The following is a 21,083-nucleotide window of genomic DNA, read 5'->3' on the forward strand; positions in this document are numbered from 1 at the left end:
GCCTTGAGCTGAAGAGCTGAGAGACAGCGCTCAGGCCCAGAGTTCAGGCCCCATGACTGGACCCAAAACAAAACAAAAAAAAGAGTCTCACAGACTTTCCTGCCCAGGCTGGCTTTGAACTATGATCCTCAGATCTCAGCCTCCTGAGTAGCTAGGATTTCAGGTGTCAGCCACCAGTGCCCAGTTAGGGCTGCTGTAATCCTGAACATTACCTAGTCTCTTCACTTTCCTGACAGTGTCAGGAAAGGACAAATATTTTTTTTTAAAAAAGATTATTTCACCTTTTGTCATTGATGTAGCCTTGTGATTCCAGTTACATATCTGAGGCTAAATGTTACCAAGTCATGTCGTATCTTTCTTAGGATAGCACATCCTAGAGACGTGGGGTGACACAGGACTTCAGACCCAGGGCATGGGCACTAGGAAGCCATCAGAGTTCAGGAACCCACGCAAGGCTCTGGAGCTCACACCTGGTGTCAAGCCTAGGAGTAAGGCCGGTTGCACATGTGGAGTTGGGGCACCCTGTTGGTCAGAACCACCGCCTTGAAATGAGGGGTTCCATACATAATACATTCTTCATAAAGTATTTTTTTTAGATTAAGTTAATACATACCTGTAATCCCAGCACTTAGGAAGTGGAGGGAGAGGATTATGAGCTGGACGCCATCCAGGGCTATATAGGAAGAATTTGTCTCAAAGAAAACAATTTGCCGGGCGCTGGTGTCTCACGCTTGTAATCCAAGCTATTGAGGAGGAGGAGATCTGAGGGTCGCAGTTCAAAGTCAGCCCAGGCAGAAAAGTCCCTTTGAGACTCTTAGCGTCAATTAACCACCAGAAAACCGGAAGTGGAGCGGTGGCTCTAAGTGGTAGAGCACTAGCCTTGAGTGAAGGAGCTCAGAGGCAGCGCCTAGGCCGTAAGTTCAAGCCCCATGAAACCACTAAAAAGTAAAACAAAAATTTGCTTAAAAAAAATAAAGGGTAAAGGCTGGCATGCAAACAAAAATGTATGTCAGCTGGGCACCAGTGGCTCACGCCTGTAATCCTAGCTACTCAGAAGGCTGAGATCTGAGGATCGCAGTTCAAAGCCAGCCCGGGGAAGGAAAGTCTGTAAGAGTTTTGTCTCCTTTTAACTAGCAGAAAGCAGAAAGTAGTGCTGTGGCTCAAAGTGATAGAGCGCTTGCTTTGAGCACAAAGAACTCAGGGACAACGCCCAGGTCACCTATGTCCAGAGTTCAAGCCCCATAACCAACAGGAAAAAAGAAAAAGCAAAAAAGACTGCTGCAGTTATCCTAGAAGCCCTAGAAGCCTGGGGCGCTTCCCTGGGACTCCGTGAAAAGGAAGGGGGTCACAGAGTAAAGAAGTTTCCTGTGTTCTCAGAAGGCGCATAGAGCTGGTCATGGTGGCCATTCTGCACATGGGGACAGACAGATGATGAAGATTGCATAGTCTCCACTTAGATTCTGGCTAAAGGGTTTTAGCATGCAGAAATCTTAGAGGATCAGCCATATTTCAAAGCAAATGTTGGCTATCCCAGTTTTAAAAACAACTGCCTGTCCAGTCCTCCAGGATAAAGTGCTTTATGTCATTCCCTGAGGGCTGGTGACCTCTGTGTACCCTGGACAGCCAGCTGTAGGCCAGGTGTGGGACAGTGTTTACCAGAAATGACGATTTCCCAGCCGCTGCTCTCTACTGCCCTCTCTGGAATTTATTAATTCTTCATGTAATTGGTGTTTTTCAAGTTTGTTGTAAAACCCCATTCACCTTACTACCTACAAGTGTCCTGTGTTTCCTGTATATTGAAGGTTAAGGGATAGTTTAAAGGAGCCAGGGGTTCAGTGCAGCCAAAGTTTAGTTCTATAACACATTATTAGTGTCATGGACATGAGCCTCGTCAGCCATCCTTGCCGTTTGCTGGCATTGAGGTGCAGACTGTACAAGCGTTAGAAATTGGGGAGGAGGCACTGGGTTAGCTAGCCACAGCCGTTTTCTTTCTTTCTTTCTTTCTTTCTTTCTTTCTTTCTTTCTTTCTTTCTTTCTTTCTTTCTTTCTTTCTTTCTTTTTTTGTCGGTCATCGAGCCTGAACTCTGAGCCTGGGTGCTGTCCTTCAGCTCTTCAGCTCAAGGCTAGCGCTTTACTACTTGAGCCATGGCACCACTTCCACCGCAGCCATTGCTTTGCATTGCTTTGCTTTTTTTTTTGTGTCAGTACTGGGGCTTGAATTCAGGATTTGGGTATTGTCCCTGAGCTTCTTTGTGCTCAAGGCTAGCATTCTACCACTGAGCCACAGTGTCACTTCTGATTTTTTGAGTGGTAATTGGAGATCAGAGTCTCATGGGGACTTTTCCACCTGGGCTGGCTTTGAATCGTGATCCTCAGATCTCAGCCTTCTGAGTAGCTAGAATTACAGGCATGAGCCACTGTGTCCAGCAGATTCTCTACTCTGGACTGTGGAATTCCTGAAGCAAACCCACTAGGCTGGGGCCATTGCTACCACATGTGGGCAGCACCCAGAGCTGACCCTACCCTTGCTTGTAGATGCTTATGACTGCCTTAATCCCACAAACCCAGTGAGTCACCCTTTTCCCCTCAAACACTAGGAGAGACAGGAGGCACGCCTCTGCTCTTAACTGCTTCCTGTGCCCTGGTAGAGCTGTTTGCAAAGGCTGCCAGCCTTATCAGAGCTGGCAGCTGGCCAGGGGCTGCCAGAAGGATTAGTATTGCTAGGATTTAGGCTTTCTGACGGGAAGATCCTTTCCAGTGACCCTGGGTGGCCCTGGCGTAACCCCAGGTTTACCCTTCCCTGTCTTTGACTTCTCAGGTTCTCAAACTGGGATCCAGATAAGTCAGATTATGTTATCAGCAAGCTAGTGGGGAGTCAGGGTTTTCCTGGAGCACAGGAGATAAAACAAGCAATTTTCTAGGATTACACAAGTACAGCCTGTCACACGATGACATTTCAACATTTGGGCCAACAACAGACTGCAAATGCCATGTGATCTCTTGATTTTCTATTACCTCATGATGCTGGAGCTGCTGTGTCTTTGGTAGTCGTGGATAATGCCTCTCTTGGACCTTAGCCCTTTATTACTCAGCACATAACGTGAATCGTGCACTACATGTTGGTGTGGAACCTGGTGCACCTTATCTCTAGGTGACCACCTGAGCCAGGTTTCCAATGCTCCATGCATGGCAGAGTGGCTCCCCCGTCTCCATGTATTGGAAGTCACTTTCCCAGGGCCTGAACCTGGGGCTTCATGCATCTGTTCACTGGAAACAGTGGTGGCTGGCCAAGGTGGACAAGTCCCTCACCCAAGGACTGCTCACCCCAGGGCATGGAGGACACCTAATCACAACTTTCCTTCACCTGATACTGAGCCCTGTGACACACCTGTGCAACCTAACATTCTGTGTCCTTTGCAAATGACATGTCATCCAGCTGTCTTGGGTTTGATGTGGCCTGTTTGTTGGTGGTACTGGGATTTGAACTCAGAGTCTCAGTTTGTTAGGTAGAAATTCTGCCACTTCCCTAGCCCTTTTAGTTTTAGCTCTTTTTTGTTTTTTGTTTTTTTTTGTCGGTCGTGTGGCTTGAACTCTGGGTTTGGGTGCTGTCCTTGCGCTCTTCAGCTCAAGGCGAGTGCTCTACCGCTTAAGCCAATGAGCCACTTCCAGTGGTTTTTATTGGAGATAAGAGTCTCATGGACTTTCCTGCCTGGGCTGGCTTTGAACCGCAATCCTCAGAACTCAGCCTCCTGAGGAGCTAGGATTATAGGCGTGAGCCACCGGCGCCCGGCTTATAGATGTTTTTTCTAGTAGGGATTTACACCTATGTTCTGATCATCCTGAACCGTGATCCTTTCACTTATGCCAGCTACGTAGCTAGGATGACAGGTATGAATCAGCATTGATTGAGATGCAGTCTTGCTTTTGGTCAAACACAGTCTTCCTGATCTCTGTCTCTGGAATAGCTTTAATCTCCATAACAGTTGTCATCATGTGCAGATGAGGAAACTGAGGCTCAAAGAGCTCCTTGGCCACTTCCTTCTCCCCCTCAGATCGCTGCTCTTATGGAAGGTACTGGCTTTGTTGACCTGTGTATTGCCAGTGCCAGGAGGAGGCCTGGCAGAGGCCAGTCAGGAAGTGCTGGTTAATGAGTGAATGGCCACAGCCCCGGGCCACCCTCATCTCTGGCCTTTCTTTCTTCTTCTTCTTCTTCTTTTTTTTTTTTTTTTTTGGGTCCGGTCATGGGGCTTGAACTCTGGGCCGGGGCGCTGTCCCCTCAGCTCTTCAGCTCAAGGCTAGCACTCTACCACTTGCCACTTCCGGCTTTTTTCTTTTTGCTTATGTGGTGCTGAGGAATTGAACCCATGGCCTCAGGCATGCAAGGCAAACACTTTACCACTGAGTCACCTTCCCAGCCCCCTGGCCTTTCTTTATTTAATTAGCTATGAAGCCTCAGTAATGCTTGTCTGACTCATGAGAGGGCCATGGTTCTTAAAAAAGGGAAGTGTTGATTTTTATTTGGGGAAATAGGAATTAGCAACGTTACTAATTTCTGAAACATTTCTGTGTGTTATATATATTGTGCTAATATCTTTGTGTAGCTTGATTTGCCCCAGTTGGCTTACTGGCTTACTTTCTTGATCTTTTAGTATATTAAAGGAGTCATTTAGATAGTGTGTCAAACTTATTTTCTGAATTGAAGAAATAGGTTACTTTAATTCAGTTTATTTGGAATAAGTCAGGGCTAAAGACAAGAATAGTTTGGGGCCATTTAAAAAGGGGTATGATGTGTATGAGGTAGGAATCTGTGGCTTGTGAGCCTGGCAGAGGGAAGTAATCAGAAACAGGGTCTCAGCCTGGGCCGCTTGTCAATAGAGGTCTCAGGAGTGACACTAGGTGACATTGTTGAGTGTCTTCAATCATCCAACAAGTGTTGACTGAGTGCTGCTCTGTACCCAGTGCTGGGAAGGCCAGGTGACATTAGCTCACAGTGGAGATGACCTCCATGCCTCTGGGCAGCCTCATCCCCAGCCTCAGCATTTGACCGAGCTTTGTTCCTTTTTTCTCCTCTACTTAGGTTTCTTGCCCGGAGTTCTTGAGACCCATTTCCAAGCATATCATTTCACCAGGAAATAATTCAGTATACATCTCTTCACAGATGAAGGGTTTCAAAGCCAACAAAACTCACAAACACAATGCCAAATACAACAATACCAATCCTTAGTATTATTTTTCACCAGTCCAGCCCATGCTCAGATTTCCTCATGCCTCAAAATAGCATTTTACAGTTGGCTTTTTTGAGTTGGTCCAAATAAGCCCCATACTTGAACTACATTTGGTTATTTTCCCTCATGTCTATTTTAATGCATGTTTAATACCGCACAAAGAAAAATATGTTGCATACATAGATGTGTGAGCCACATCAGGGCAGCGGGAATGTCTAGAAGGCAGCAGTGACCTGCTCAGAGGGGACTGCGAGAGATGAGGGGGAGGGGATTGCTGGTGCTCTCCTTCTGACTTGGTACAAAGTGCAGCTGTTATTTTTATACTTAAAGAGAAATGTTAATAAAGAAGAAGCAAGGAGCATGTATTAGTTCACGTTGCATTTCTTCTTCTTGGGGTCAGAGGAGGTGTCTGTGGGAGTCTGCTGTCAGATGAAGGACCTGCCATGCTACATGAAGTTTGGCTTTAAAATGGAGACTTCAAAACTTGAGGGCAGTGGCTTGTGACAGGCGTCCCCAGGGCCTGCTAGCTTTTAAGTCATACATTATTTTAGTTGGAGAACCAAATCTAGTGGATTAAAAGGTAATGTTCTGCTTAATGTGTTCTTATCAGTGATTAATGCAATCTGTTTTCTCCTTTCCTCTCAGGCCTCAACCATGTTACGAGCCTCCTTGGCCCCTGTGTAAGTAATCACTGTTCGGAATTTTTATTAACAAGAATAGGTAGATGTATGGGCTGGGAAGGTGGATCAGTGGTAGAGTGCTTGCCTTGCATGCATGAGGCCCTGGGTTCGATTCCTCAGCACTACATTAGCAGAAAAAGACAGAAGTGGTGCTGTGGCTTAAGTGGCTCAAGTGGTAGAGTGCTAGCCTTGAGCTGAAAAGCTGAGGGACAGTGCTTAGGCCCAGAGTTCAAGCCCCATGACTGACATTAAAAAAAAAGAAAAAGGATAGATGTCAAACTGGAATATAAATACTCAGCTACTTGTAAATGTGGAAGGAAATACCAGTGCTTATCAGTAAAGCAGTTCAGCTAGATTCTTTTCACATTAGTTCTGTTTCTTTGGGTAATGTAGCGACAAGTGAGAAAACCTGTTCTTACCGTATAGTGCAGTTGTGCAGAGCGTTTCAGGGTCTTGAGTGTTCTCTGCGGTCTCACGCTGTGCCCCGGGCCTCAGCCACATCAATCAGATTGTCACCAGAAGTGTCTAAACATGCATCTGATAAGTGTGTTGCAGCAAGAAAGTAGAAACCTTGGCTTTGGACATGAGGATGGGGATGGTTTCTGGGGAACTTCTGAGCCAGTTTTGTGGGGAAAGACTAGAAGATAGTTCTGAAGGCTGAGATGGCCACCCACTTCTGCCTCCTCCCCTATCGGAGGCTGACACTCACTCTGCATTGCTCTCTTCTGCCACTTGGTGGCAGCATACCATGCTTTCCAGAACAGACTGCTGGTTAAAATCCCTTCACTGCTCCTGGCTGGTGACTTTGAACACTTACTTACATAACTTCTCTGCGTTCTAGCTTTGAAGAGCAGTAATTCCACTGTATGGTTATGAGGATGCCAGTGGGTCGATATGTAAGGCAAATAGGGTGGTGCCAGGACAACCAAGAACACTCTAGAAGTGACTTAAGGCACGGGGCACCTGCAGAGCGAAGGGGGAGGAGTTGTGGGAGGTTAAGAACAGGGAAGAAGTGACAGTTTTCTTTTTTGTGTGTGTTGTTTTTTGTTTGTTGGTCATGGGGCTTGAACTCTGGGCCTGAGTACAGTCCTTCAGCTCTTCAGCTCAAGGCTAGCGCTCTACCACGAGAGCCACTGTGCACTTGCGGTTTTCTGAGTGGTTTATTAGAGATAAGAGTCTCATGGAGTTTGCTGCCCGGGCTGGCTTTGAACCACAATTCTCAGACCTCAGCCTCCTGAGTAGCTAGGATTACAGGCATGAGCCACAGGCACATGGCTAAAAGTGACAGTTTTCTTGGTCAGTGGGGGAGTGGCTGGCCACTTTGTACTGGGCTTTGGGGGCAGTCCTGATGCTGCCATACTGGTGACACTCAATATAGCCCACCCCAGGCATGGAGGTGGTCAGACTTGGCCTTAAAAATGGAATGTTTTTTTCCTAAAACAAGAGGCTGTTTAAATTTTAAGTTACAAACATTCTTTTCATGTGAAAATAGTTCTGAGTTGTAAAGGTAGTACAAAGAACCCCCACAGACCCTTCACCCAGCCTCTAAATCTATAATTATTTCAAAATAAAAGGCTTGAAAGCCAAAACAAACAGAATGAAACAAAAATAGAATTGTCTTGCACAAGCCAGTGTAGTTAGTAAAGTCAGAAAATCAGCACTGATCTAACTACATCAGATCTCCACCCCACATTGCACAGTACACACATGCGCACTCATCTTCTTTCTGCATGTAGGCAGCACCCTCTGCTGATTTAGTCACAGTTGTTGTTGTCGTCGTCGTCGTCTTCTTCTACTTTTTTTCTTCTTTTTGGTCAGTCATGGGGCTTGAACTCAGGGCCTGGGCATTGTCTCTGAGCTTTTTCACTAAAGGCTCTATCACTTGGAGTTACAACACCACTTCTAGTTGCTTTTTTTTTTTTTTTTTTTTTGCCATGGGGCTTGAACTTAGGGTCCCTGAGCTTCTTTTGCTCAAAGCTAGCATTCTACCACTTGGGCCATAGAGTCACACTTCTGGCTTTTTCTGTGTATGTGGTATTGAGGAATTGAACCTAAGGGCTTCATGCATGCCAGGCAAGCACTCTACCACTAAGCCACATTCCCAGTTCTTCACTTCCAGTTTTCTAGTGGTTAATTGGAGATAGAGTCTCATGGACTTCCCTACTGGGCTAGCTTTGAACTGTGATCCCTAGATCTCAGCCTCCTGAGAAGCTAGGATTACAGGTATGAGCCATCAGTGCCTAACTTTTCTTGCTCTTCTTGAAATGTTCCTTAATCTTAATATTTCATAGCCTTTGCATGTTTTAAGAATTCTGGCCAATGATTCAATGTTGGGATTGCATAAGTAGCTCTGTTAACTTTTCACTGAAAATAATATTTTCTGCCAGGCACTGGTGACTTATACCTGTAATCCTAGCTACTAGGAGGTTGAGATCTGAGAGTCATGGTTCAAAGCCAGACCAGGCAGGAAAACTCTGAGATTCTAGTTAACCACCCAAAAGCTGGAAGTAGGCTCTATGACCCAAGCAGGAGAACACCAACCTTGAGCAAAAAAAGCTTAGGACTGAGGCCCTAAGTTCAAGCCCCAGCATATATATTTAAAAAAATCTTTCTGGGGGGAAAAGACATGGAGCAACAAGTGTGCATGTGTCTTTAGGCTTCTGCTGAAGAAGGTGCTGTCCTCAAGCATACTGAAAGCTCATCTGTTACCTTCTATTCCTTTGTTTTGCACCTGCTGTGAGACTCTCACTGTGTCTAATAGAAACTGTTAGGGTTGGTGACACACAGCTGTAATCACAGCATTAGAAAAGTTGTGGCAGAAGGACTGAGGATTCCAGGCAAGCCTATGCTACAGACTGAAAAATAAAATTAAGATATAATCTTTTCATATTGTATTCTACCCACCAGGTACCAGTAGCTCATACCTGTAATCCTAGCCACTCAGGAGGCTGAGATATGAGGATTGAGGGTCAAAGCCAACTTGGGCAAGATCTTCAATAAGCTACCAGAAAAAGCCAGAAGTGGAGCTCTGGCTCAAGCTGTAGAATACTAGCCTGAAGCTAAACAGAAGCTCAGGCCCTGAGTTCAAGCACCAGGACTGGCACAAAAAAAAGAAAGGAAGGAAGGAAGGAAAAGTAACCTTTATCTTCAATCTTTCCAATAGACTGTATGTCTTTTTTTCCTTGATACTGAAGGGATTTTTGTTTCGCTTCTTTCTTGGTTCAGGATGTTAGTTTTTGACTTTGAAATCATCATAGATGTACAGGAAGCTGGGTCTCACCACTGCCCTAGCGAGGACATCTGACATGATAGTGCACAAAATGGTAGCTAGACCCCAGACCCTATTCAGTTCACGTACACCACGCTCCTCTATTCAACAAGGCAAAAAAATAAAACAGCAGCAGTATGAAGACCCCTTGTATGAGGAGTCTGAGTGGCCAGGCTTAGCTTGATAGATCCCTAATTGGAGATATTTCCATTGAGATGTGGCTTCTCTGGGCACTTCCATTTTTCATGAGGAAGCTTTTCAGGATTCCCTACACCCTTCCCACAGATCTGTGTGCCCCCAAGCCGCTCCCTGGACATGCCCTCTGGCTCCCCAAGGCCGTATGTGTGCTGCTGGGCTCTGCCCACGTGCTTTCTTCATCATAGGAGCCAGGCCTAGGCTGAAGGCAGTGGTTCCTAAGCCTGTCCAGGCAGTCATGAAGTTTGAACTCAAGGTCTGGGTGCTGTCCCTGAGCTCTTTTTGCTCAAGGCTAGCACTCTACCACTTTGAGCCATAGCTCCATTTCTGGTTTTCTAGTGGTTAACTGGTGATAGAGAGTTTCATGGACTTTCCTGCCCGAGGTGGGCTTTGAATCATGATCCTCAGATCTCATCCTCCTGAGTAGCTGGGCTTACAGGAGTAAGCCACCAGTACATGCCCCAGGGAGAGTCTTGCTTTAGCCAGGATGTAATAGAAAGCCTCAGCCCATCCAGAGCAGGCGGAGCTGAGCTGGCTGGGGTGGAGGTGCGGTGGAGACCACCCCTGGCCTGCATCGTACCAGCTCTCACCGTCCTGATTCAGACAACATCGTGATCATCCCCTTTCTCCTTTTCTTTCTCCTTGAACTTGATATGCTGAGTAGAAAACCAAAGGATGTTCCATTGCTGCCCTCCCTGGATTATGAGAAACTGAAGAAGGATTTGATCTGGGGGAGTGACCGCTTGAAAGCCTTCTTGTTGCAGGCTCTGCGCTGGGTAGGTGCCTTTCCCTTGAAGTTACAAAACAAAGAGAAGCCCAGCACTGCGGTTGTGGTCTGGCTACTTGCTTGTATTCTTGTAACTTTCCTTCTTAAAACTGCTGCCAGCTGCCACCAAGAACTGAAGTTAAAAGCAGCTCCTGAACGTAGCCTTGCCTCTTCCTGAAAAGCCTGCGTTGAGCGCGCTTGTTGCTGTGACCTCAGCAGCAGTCTCCAGGCCCGGGAGCAGCCCGCCATTGGCCCTTCCCAGCTGGGCAGCCACGCTCAGCCCTGGGGTCCAGGTGTCTGCGTGTGCAGCCAGGCCCTGGCAGCGCCACAGGGACCCCATGTTGTCCGGTGCTCACATTGCCATAACTCTAGAGCACTGGAGCCTGTACTGGCGCTTTCCTCCCCTGCCCACAGCGCTGCTTCCTGAGCTGTGTGGTCATGTTCAGGATGACGGAGGACTCCAAAGACTCTTTGCTTGTGTGAACCTTATCTAACAGCACTTGCCATATTTGAAATGAAAACAGAGAAGACAAATTTTTATCTTAATTCACATAAATAACAGAAAACGACATGTTAACATAAACAGCCTTTTGTTGTTGTTGTTTTGGTCCTGGGGCTTGAACTCAGGGCTCAGGCGCTGTCCCTGAGCTTTTTGTGGCTCCAGGCTAGTGCTGTACCACTTGAGCTACAGCTCTGCTTTTAGCCTTTTGGTGGTTAATTGGAGATAAGAGTCTTATGGACTTTCCTGCCCAAGCTGGCTTTAAACCGTGATCCTCAGATCCTGAGTAGCTAGGATTACAGGTGTGAGCCACCTGTTCTCAGCTAAATACACCTTGGAGATGGATCTTGAAATCTCCCATCATACCTTAGTGTTACTGTGAAAAATGATCACCTTGCAGATGCCTTGAAAGGGTTTTGAAACCTAGACTGCACTTTGAGAACTGCCAGTTGGCCCACTCTCTGAATGATCCATTCTAACCTGGGCTGCTTTATGTCAGTATCCGTGACTTGGCTTCAGAATCCTTTGAGCAGAAATAGCCCTTAAGAGACACTTCACTTCTAGTATCTGCTAGTTCAACCTGAAATCTCGCATGAGGAGGATTCCAAGGATGCCCCAGGGACAGTGGGGAGACCCCTGTGCTGGGTGTCTGTTCTGGCTTTGTTGGGGCCAGTTGAACAGGGTGAGCTGCCTCATCCTGACGGCTTCCTCTGCCCCTGATGGCAGACTTGCCTCCTGTCTGCCACGTGGCATGGCCTGAAGTGCATGACTCTTACGGAGACAGCATTGCTTTGCTGAACCAAGGTAGCCAGGAAAACCGAGCAGGCTTGATTTTTGCCTGTCTCCCTCCAGTGCTCTTCCCCAGCCCCGGCCCTGCCTCCATTCTGAGCAGGCGGAAGGTGGCAGGCACACCCCTGCAGTGGAGTCCTCTTCCCTTGGAGGCTTCTGGGCACCCTGGGCTGCTCTGCCCCTTCACGACTCTGCCTGGCCTGTGTCCGTCCTCGAACCAGGAAGCTCCTTGCAAACCTGGCCAGAAGCAGGGTCCACAGCTTCAGGATATTTACCTAGTAAGATGTGCCTGGAAAAGCAAATGATGGGTATATTTGCTCACATCAGATACTTGGTTTTCTTGTGCCCTGCACATGTGTGCACATGCATTTCACACACGTTCCATACTAAAATTTCTTCTGCCCTCTGGACATTATGTAAATTCTCACTGCATGATGACAGATGTATTGGCTTCTTCCCAAAGTTTCCAGATTTTCAATTAGTGATCTCTACACACACACACACACGCACGCACGCATGCACGCACGCACTCACACATCTATCTTGCTATCAGAATAAAGCCTAATGAATTGGCCTGGCATGCATTCCAAGCCCTGTACAGTCTACCATGGGCCCTACCCATAGAGCCATTCAGATCTGATGCCTTTTACTTTTTGTCCCTCCAGCGCCTGACCACATCTCATCCTGGCGAGCAGAGGGAGACGGTGCTGCAAGCCTACATCAGCAATGACCTCTTAGACTGTCACAGCCACAGCCAGGTTGGTAAAGGTGACCAGGCCCAGCAGAATCTTCATTCCCAGGAAGGGGCCTAGCCTGCTCCTGGCGTGGTGACCATGCGCCAGCCTCGCTGCGCTCCTTAAGTCAGGAAAACCAACACTGGCTCACATGGAAAGAGGGAAAACATTGGGAATTGGAGAAAAGGAGAAATAGCAGAAAATCCCCAAAGAAAGGACTAAAATAGGATTTCCAACTTGAAGATTCTTTTTTTTTTTTTTGTCTTTTGTGGGGATTGAACTCTGGGCCTGAGCGCTGTCCCTCAGTTCTTCAGCTCAAGGCAAGTACTCTGCCACTCTAACCACAGCACCTCCTTTGGTTTTCTGGTAGTTTATTGGAGATAAGAGTTTCACAGACTTTCCTGCCCAGGCTGGCTTTGAACCGCGATCCTCAGATCTCAGCCTCCTGAGTAGCTAGGATTACAGGCGTGAGCCACCAGCACCCAGCTGTTGAGGACTCTTACTAGAAGAGAATGAATCGTTTTATACTTTTCCAAACTAATTTTTTTGCTCTCACCTTTTTTTTTTCTTTTTTTTCTCTCAGTTGTAGGCCTGGGCGCTGTGCCTGAGCTCTTCAGCTTAAGGCTGGCACTCTACCACTTGAGCCACAGCACCACTTCTGGTTTTCTGGTGGTTCATTAGAGATCAAGAATCTCATGACTTTCCTGCCTGGATTGGCTTTGAACCTCTATTCTCAGATCTCAGTCTCCTTAGTAGGTAGGATTACGGGAGTGAGCCGCTGGCATCCTGCCACCCTGTTATTTCGACTCTGTGTTGTGTGTCAGAACCTTCCTGGGGTGTTTAGGTATCTCCTAGAGAGATTGCAGTGCATGGAGTTGGTGGGCGGGTCTGTTCACAGAGTGCCCCACTGAGGGATCACTGCTCTCAGTTCTTTCCCACACCGTCATATTCTTCTAGGGAGCCTTCTCATTTCCTCCTTGGGGCAAGGCCGCATTGCCAATATTCTGGAACTGGGCTGGGGTGGCTCAATACTTAGCGTTCATTTTGCAATCAGATACTACTCTGCTCTGTCTTTTGATAGATCTCTGCCCACCTGTGCCCCAAAGCAGAGACCCTCCCGTGAGAACTCGCCTGCCCAGTTCTGCGCTAGGAGAGTGTGGGGTGGGTCGTGGGACCTAGCTGCTTCCATACCTCAGTTATTTGGGTAATTCCTCCTTGCCCAATGCTGCGTTGACATTTGGTCTTCAGGGACCATTGTTCTAGGCCAGAATCCCCCTTCTAGAATTTTGTTGTTATTTCTCATACTGTTGCGAATTTATATGGTGGGGTTGTTGTTGTTACTAGAGCTTGAACTCAAGCCCTAGCACTTGGTCCCCTTGCTTGCCTGGCTAGTGCTCACCACTTGAGCCATGCCTTCAGCCCTGCTTTTTTTGCAGATTATTTTAGAAATGAAGTCACAGACTTTTCTGACTAGGCTGGTGTCAAACTGTGATCCTCTGGATGTTGAGTAGGTAAAGATTATAGTGTGAACACTGGCACCCGTCAAAGAAGTTACCTCTTAAAAAAACAAAACAAACAAAACCAAAAACAAGACTATTTGCTGGAGTTCTGTGGAGCTGGGTGGGAGCATCATGACCTGCGTTTGGGTGCTACCCCCCTAAACTAGGAAAAACCCAGCAGCCAGTTCAGCCAACAGTTGGCTTCCTGTGAATGTAATAGGTTGCATAGTTCATTTAATTTAGAAGTCTAGATAACTTCCTTTTGCCAAGTTTCAGCAAATATCAGTTGGAAGTCAAGACTTCCAGATGAAGTGTTTGGCTTTGGAGTATTTATTTTCCCCCCTGGTAAATTCAAGCCAAGGAAGAGCACAGCCAGAGCAGCCGAGGGGCTGCCAACCTGTCTTGTCCTCTCCTGACACGTGTCCCATGCTTGTCTCCACAGAGGAGCGTGCTGCAGCTGCTGCACTCCAAGAGCGAGGCGGTGCGCCAGTACATGGCCAGGCTCATCAACGCCCTGGCGTCCCTGGCAGAAGGTGAGACCAGCGGGCCCCGGGCAAGCTCGCGCGCTCCCCGCACCGCCCCTGCCATGCCAGGTTGCTTCACCCCATCCCCTGTGTACACTGCTTCTTGTCATGTTGTTTTAGTTCTGTCACAGCAGATTTTTGTAGCCTTTGAAATTTATTTTATAACTTTTTTGGCTTTATACTTAGTACATCATAAGTCATTTTTTCTAATTTTCCTTTTTATTTCTCTCTTGGTGGTGCTGGAGTTTGAACATTGTTAGGCTGGTGCTCTGCGACTGAGCCACACCTCCAGCCCCCTTTTTCTATAACTTTCTACCTAAAGGCTGATTCCAGGAAGCACTGCAGCATTTCCAATAGCCTGCAATAACTCCGAAGAACTTGAACATTCCCCAAATAAAATGCCACCCTAACCAAACGTAAAATGATTTTACAACATTACTTTATCTTTCATACATTCTTAGTTTGAGCTTTTTGGGGACTGTGTGCCAGTACAGCTTGAACTTGGGGCCTCATGGTCTCACTTGGCTTTTTTGTTCAAGGATGGCTCCCACACCAGGAAAGTCTCCCAGACTTTCCTGTCCAGTCTGGCTTGAGCCTTGATCCTCATATCAGCCCCCTGAATACCTAGGATTGCAATCATGAGCTATTTTTTAATGTGATAAAGGAATTTTCAAGTTACGGATAATACATGATACTCCAAAGTTTATTTCTTGACTCTTTCATTGATTTTCCTATCCATGTGGCTGGCATTTATTATCAGCCAGGTTTGCAGTGAGGACCATTTTAAAACTTAGGTCTCAAACGGACATCTCGGTGTCAGTATAGAGGTACACTGCAGGCTAGTGACCACTCTGGACTCATTAGAGGGCCCCAGCGAGGGCTCCCACCTTCATCAGCCCTGCACCTGTTCTAGATCTCTCTACAGACCCAGGAAACATGGCCACAAGACTCAGCTGCCTCTGTTGGAAAGGCCAAGGGGCTTATCATGTACAGTCGCTCCCATTTCTCCTCAGAAATCTATTAGGTTCAGAATTTCAGCCACTGAAGAATGTTGCCACATAATGTGGGACTTGTTTTAACTTTCCAGAAATGAAGTTTTTTTTTGGTTTTTTGTTTGGGGGAGGGGGGCTTGCTGGTTTTTTTGGGCTTGAATCAGGGTCTGGGCGCTGTCTCTGAGCATTTTTGTGCTCAAGGCTATCACTCTTCCACTTGAGCCACAGCACCACTTCCAGCTTTTTCTGTGTAGTATTGGAGATAAGAGTTTTACAGACTTTCCTGCCCAGGCAGTCCCTGAACCATGAACCTCAGATCTCAGCCTCCTAAATAATAGGATTACAGGTGTGAGCCACTGGTGCCCTGCTAGGAAATGAAGTTGTCCATTCATTACATAATTGGTTGAATAAAACCAACTTTTAGAAAAAATACATTCTTTTTTAGGAGGCAGGGTCTTCTTAGATAGCCAAGCCTGGGATTGCAGGCATATGCCACCACATTGGCCTCAGAAGAAATATACTTTAAGGTGTTTGTTTGTTTGTTTGTTTTGGTCAGTTGTAGGGCTTGAACTTGGCCTGAGCGCTGTTCCTCAGCTCTTCAGCTCAAGGCTAGTGCTCTACTACTTTAAGATTTCTTATAGAAGAAGCAGGGCACTAGTGGTTCATGCCTGTAATCCTAGCTACTCAGGAGGCTGAGATCTGAGGATCAAGGTTCAAAGCCAGCCCGGACAGGAAAGTCCAATAAACCACTAGAAAACTGGAAGTGGCACTGTGGCTCAAGTGGTAGAGCACTTGCCTTGAGCTGAAGAACACAAGGACAGCGCCCAAGCCCAGAGTTCAAGTCCCCAGGACTGACAAAAAAAAAAAAAGTTCTCATAGAAGGTGTTTTTAGAACATACCAGAGTAATTCTATCTCTTCTGTCTCATCTCTGGTATACTGTTAGGTCGCCTCTACCTTGCCCAGAACACCAAGGTGCTCCGGATGTTGGAGGGAAGGCTGAAAGAGGAGGACAAGGATGTCATCACCCGAGAGAATGTTCTCGGGGCCCTGCAGAAGTTCAGCCTCAGGTAATGACCCTACAGTGGTTCGTGGTAGTGTTTGTGAAGTCAGCTTGGGGGTATTTAAAGCCATGATTGACTTCCTATTTAACTCCTATAATAAGCCAGCAGGCGGATGATCCTTTCCTGTGGGTGCTTAAGAGAGGCTGTTTGACTTTTCAAGACAGAGCTGGGTAGCTTATCTATCTAAGCTGTCCTGCTGAGGCTGCTGTGCTAAGAACACATCACGTGAAAGCACTGTTATTGTCCCCATGCATGTTAGGTCATTGGTACCAGCTTAGGGCTGGATTTGTGTCCCCAGCATGAAGCAAGTTTGAGATAAACACATCGGGAGTTTTCAGGTTGCTCCCAGCCCCTGTGAAACCAGACATTTACAGTTGCTGGTTGGTCCTGTGGGGGTTAAGGTTAGGGTGTCCTGCTCCTCAGGCTCATCCACCAGTTCACCCCTAATCTTGGCCTGCACCTGTTAGGACTTAGAATCAGTGCATCAGACATCCAAAATTCAGATGTCCACATATAGCTCTGTTATTGTTGTTGTTAGAGATCAGGACTCAAACTCAGTATCTGATGCTCGACTACCTGAGCCATTCCTCTAACCCCCAGGGTTATTCTTTCCACCTATAGCTTTTTACAAATGAATAACTTACTGAAGTGTATTTTTATATGCCACATAGTTCACCAGCATAAGTGACAAGCCAGTGATTTTTTTTTTTTTTTTTTTTTTTGTCGGTCATGGGGCTTGAACTCTGGGCCTGGGCGCTGTCCCTCAGCTCTTCAGCTCAAGGTGAGCGCTCTACCACTTGAGCTACAGAGTCACTTCTGGTTTTCTGGTGGTTTATTGGAGATAGGAGTCTCACGGTCTCTCCTGCCCGGGCTGGCTTTGAACCGTGATCCTCAGATCTCAGCCTCCTGAGTAGCTAGGATTACAGGCGTGAGCCACCAGCGCCAGGCTCAAGCCAGTGATCTTTATCAAATTTGCAGTTGAACAGCCATAATCATAATTTAGAATATTTCCATCCCCACTAAAAAAAAACCCTCAAACCACTTAACAGTACCTCCTCATCCCCGCCCCAGCCCCGGCAGCCACCACATCCATTGCAGATGTGCTTGTCCTACACATTCCTGTACTGTAGTCTGTAAGGGTTGTTCTTTTTGACATGTCAGTACTTCTTTCCTTTTTTTTCTTTTTTTGGTACTGATGATGGGACCTCATGCTCTTACTTGGCTTTGTGCTCAAGGCTGGTGCTCTACCACTCTAGGCACACCTCCACTTCTGGCCTTTTGTTGGGTAATAAGAGATTCTTATCTCCGATTAACAGATTTTTTTTTCCCCAGGCTAATTTCAGATCTGAGCCTCCTGAGAGGTGAGCCACTAGTGCCTGACTACTTTGTTCCTCTTTTTACTGGAATTGTTGTGTCACATGATAACTTCTAGAGCCTAGCTCCCTCTCTTGTTAACTTTATGAATGACTCTGATTGCTCCCATTCTCATCTTTTTTGGCCCATCCTTTTCTGAACACACCTTCTTCCAATTAAATGTGTTGGTACTAGGTCTAATTACCCAGAAACCTGAAATATGAAGCATGTGTATATGCTTTGGGGACAGGGATGCTGTCTGCAGCTTGTGCTGACTCTGTAGACTAAAAAAGGGCTTCCAGAATCTAGAGTTGACACTTTCTTAGAGCTGTGGACACCTTAAGGAGCACGTAGCTTACTTTAAGACACAGTGACCATGCACTCAAGGTAACTCATATTTATTGCAATTTTTTTCTCTGAACAGTAATTTAAGTTCTACTGTTCTGCAAGACACACCCCTTGATCAGGTCAGCTGAAGGCTTTTGAAGATGGCAAGAACAGATTGGTTCTCCCGCCCGAAGTGGTTATTTTACCCTAATATATTGACCAGGATAGGAACATGCTAGTCCTTCTGGTGTTCAGATAATTCAAGTGTTTTCTTGTGGTGACACCACATTCATGTCCTGTAATGACATTCACCATTACACATTTGGAGGAAACTTTGGATTTTGTAAGATTTTTCTTTTCTGGTATTGGTACCAGGGCCTTATGCTTACTGGGTAAGTGCTCTTCCACTTGAGCCATGCCTCCCACCTGGACTTGGTGAGAGATATTACATCAGACTTTGAATAGAAAATTATTATACCATCTTACTCTACAGAGAGTAAGATGGTTTTGATCTGGATTTTTGCCTGTCTAATTTTTCTTTATTTTCCTACAGCTCATTATGCCTAAGATGTATTTCTGTGGTCCTATTTCCTGGGTTAAATAGACCAGAAGCTATTCATAAATATTCTGCTAAATTTAAATCTTGAAAAGGAAACTTTTGAAGTGGAGGCCTCCTTTTTTACTTTTTTTTTCTTTATGATAGCCTTAAAAGGTGGGGAATTTCTGTTTATTTCAGCCTCGTAGTACACCTCCTGTACACCCTGACTACAGTCAGGTGTAGCACCCTCTGCATCTTCTTCCATGTATGTCCTTTGTCAGTTCATTCACCTGAGGCTATTTCATGGCAGGCGCCCACTACAGACGGCGATGATTCGAGATGGCCTCATCTTCTGGCTGATTGATATTCTGAAGGACCCCGACTGCCTGTCTGACTACACACTGGAGTACTCGGTGGCCTTGCTCATGAACCTCTGCCTCCGCAGTGCAGGTGTGGCAGCCCCTCCTCACGCATGCGCCCTAGTTCTGGGGGATGGGAGAGTCCTAACCAGGAGTCTGGACTCCAGGCTGTCCATGAGGGCTTGCTGCTGCTTTCCTCATGGAAAGATGACAAAGGAATATGAAAGCATTTCCAGCTAGGTAGGAAGCTAGTCTGTCCCCAGAGCCAGAATGCCTTCTGGCCTCAGAAAGAATGTTTTATTTATATGATCATGTCTGCATGAAGAGGAAATTAAACTCATTACATTTTCCCTGATCTTAATGCATTATTCAAAGGTAGGAGGTTAAGAATGAAGATCTCTTCTCTGGAGACAGAGGATAGGGTTCCCATATTGCCCAGGATCAAGTTGGTGGTAGACACAAACAGGTTGGTTGCTCACAGCTGTCCAGGCCTGGCGGTAGAGGGTGATGCGAGCTTGGAGCTGCTTGCATCTGTACTCAGCTGAGGTGTGGCTTCACCTCTGTGTACCTAGCAGCTCGTTCTAGTGCTCTGTTAGCTGGAATGCCAGAAGCTTCTTTAGAATAGGCGCCAGGTCCACTAGGTCTGGAGAGGAAAGCGGCTGGACGCGTGGCCAGCTCCCGGGTACTGGTTAGAAATGTTTCACCTTTGGTGCCTCGTACTCTAAGCTTCCTACTTGTGTTTTTGACTGGGAATGGCTGTTACATCTGTCCTCTCCCAAAATGCCTGTGCAGAAAGCCTTGTAATACTCCTGTCACATTCTGATGACTTTTCTTGATGAGCGTGGATTTCTCTCAGTAGCTTATGATGTTGGGCCACAGGACATTGCTCATACCAGTTATCTGCTTTACCCACAAGGCCTCAGCATCTGATGGCAGCATGGCCACTAGTTCCTGAGCCCTGGGGTGCATACCGGGCCCTGCCTGTATGCTGGCTTACTTCAGTCTATATGGCCCTTTGAACCAGGTGTGAAAGGAAGAGAAAACTGAGGCCTGGAGTGGTTAGACCACTTGCTTAAGGTCACTCAGCTTCTACGCAGAGAAGCCAAGGTTTGTCCTGAGAGTACCTGACAGCCCAGGGCAGCATGTCACTTTGTGCTTTGCCTTGCTTTCTACAGGGAAGAACATGTGTGCCAAGGTGGCGGGCCTTGTACTCAAAGTACTTTCGGACCTCCTTGGACACGAAAACCACGAGGTACTCAGTCAGCGCTGCTGGCCCTGGGCCGGGGTGGTGATGGGGTCCTCGGTACCGATACCCTCACAGGCAGGAGTCTGGCTGGAGAGTGCTAACACGTTTTGCAAGTATGTGAATATTCCCCCTTCTGGGTGCTTTTACAAGTGACCAAATTGTTTATAATTTGGACGTTGGAGGCAGGAGTTGTCCTCACCTTCGTCCTCTGGCCCACTGCCCTCCAGGTGTGGCTCATTTTCCTCATCTGTCCTGCTGCATCCTTGCTCACACCCACACTCCCCCAGTGGGTTAGTATCTGACTATAGACACATCGTGTGGCCTCGGAGTAGACATGACACCGGTCTGTGTGTGCTCAATTTGTGTAAGTGGCCGTGAGTCTAGAGCTCATGCAGATCACAAATTGGTCCCTGGACTTGGAACCTTTCTGTTTCACACGCCTTATTTGTTAAGTCTCATTACTAGAGACGCTCCCTGGCTTGCGGCCTACCATGTTACTTGCCAGCTGCTGGAGGGTGGACATTTCAGTGGCCTCCACTGTACTGCTACTGCCTGGCGCATGCTGTGACCGCAGTGACCAGGGCCACACACAGGGGAGCTCTGCATGGAGAAGACCCCAAAATCAGAGTTGAAAGTTACACAGGTTTAATGTGCCAATAAGTAAAACGCTTCTCTTAAGTTTACAAGTAGAAGTCAAACAGTCTGTCAGAACAAAGACAAGAGTAAAGGGGGAAAGAAGACCTTTCACAGCATAGTACATTTTACGATGGCCTGTAAACATGAAAAGATGTTCAGCATCACTCGCAGTCAGGGAGATGACAGACAGTAAGACTGGCCAATAGGGACAGTGTGGTCCAGCGCTGAGGGGTGGTGGGTGGCGAGGACTGCTGGCCGTGGAGGTGGGAGCACACACTCCACGGAAAAGGGACCTCATTTGTCATACCCAGCCGTGTGCCATCCAGTGCTCGTTTCACGTTAGGGTCTCCTGGAAGAATAGAGTCCTGTCCTCAGAGCTCCAAATACAGGA

General features: G+C 47.0%; 1 protein-coding gene across 1 annotated transcript in view; it reads left to right on the top strand.

Annotated features, from left to right (window-relative positions):
- Armc9 (armadillo repeat containing 9) overlaps positions 1-21,083 on the top strand; it is a 112,346-nt gene that overhangs the window by 22,454 nt on the left and 68,809 nt on the right. Inside the window, exons 10-16 of the mRNA XM_013012145.1 lie at positions 5,871-5,905; positions 10,033-10,144; positions 12,088-12,180; positions 14,098-14,188; positions 16,116-16,239; positions 18,762-18,901; positions 19,986-20,062. Coding sequence (XP_012867599.1) covers positions 5,871-5,905; positions 10,033-10,144; positions 12,088-12,180; positions 14,098-14,188; positions 16,116-16,239; positions 18,762-18,901; positions 19,986-20,062 — 672 coding nt within the window. The remainder of the gene's footprint in view (positions 1-5,870; positions 5,906-10,032; positions 10,145-12,087; positions 12,181-14,097; positions 14,189-16,115; positions 16,240-18,761; positions 18,902-19,985; positions 20,063-21,083) is intronic.

This window comes from Dipodomys ordii, unplaced genomic scaffold, assembly GCF_000151885.1.
Source record: "Dipodomys ordii isolate 6190 unplaced genomic scaffold, Dord_2.0 Scaffold1, whole genome shotgun sequence".
Classification (NCBI taxonomy): Eukaryota; Metazoa; Chordata; class Mammalia; order Rodentia; family Heteromyidae; genus Dipodomys; species Dipodomys ordii.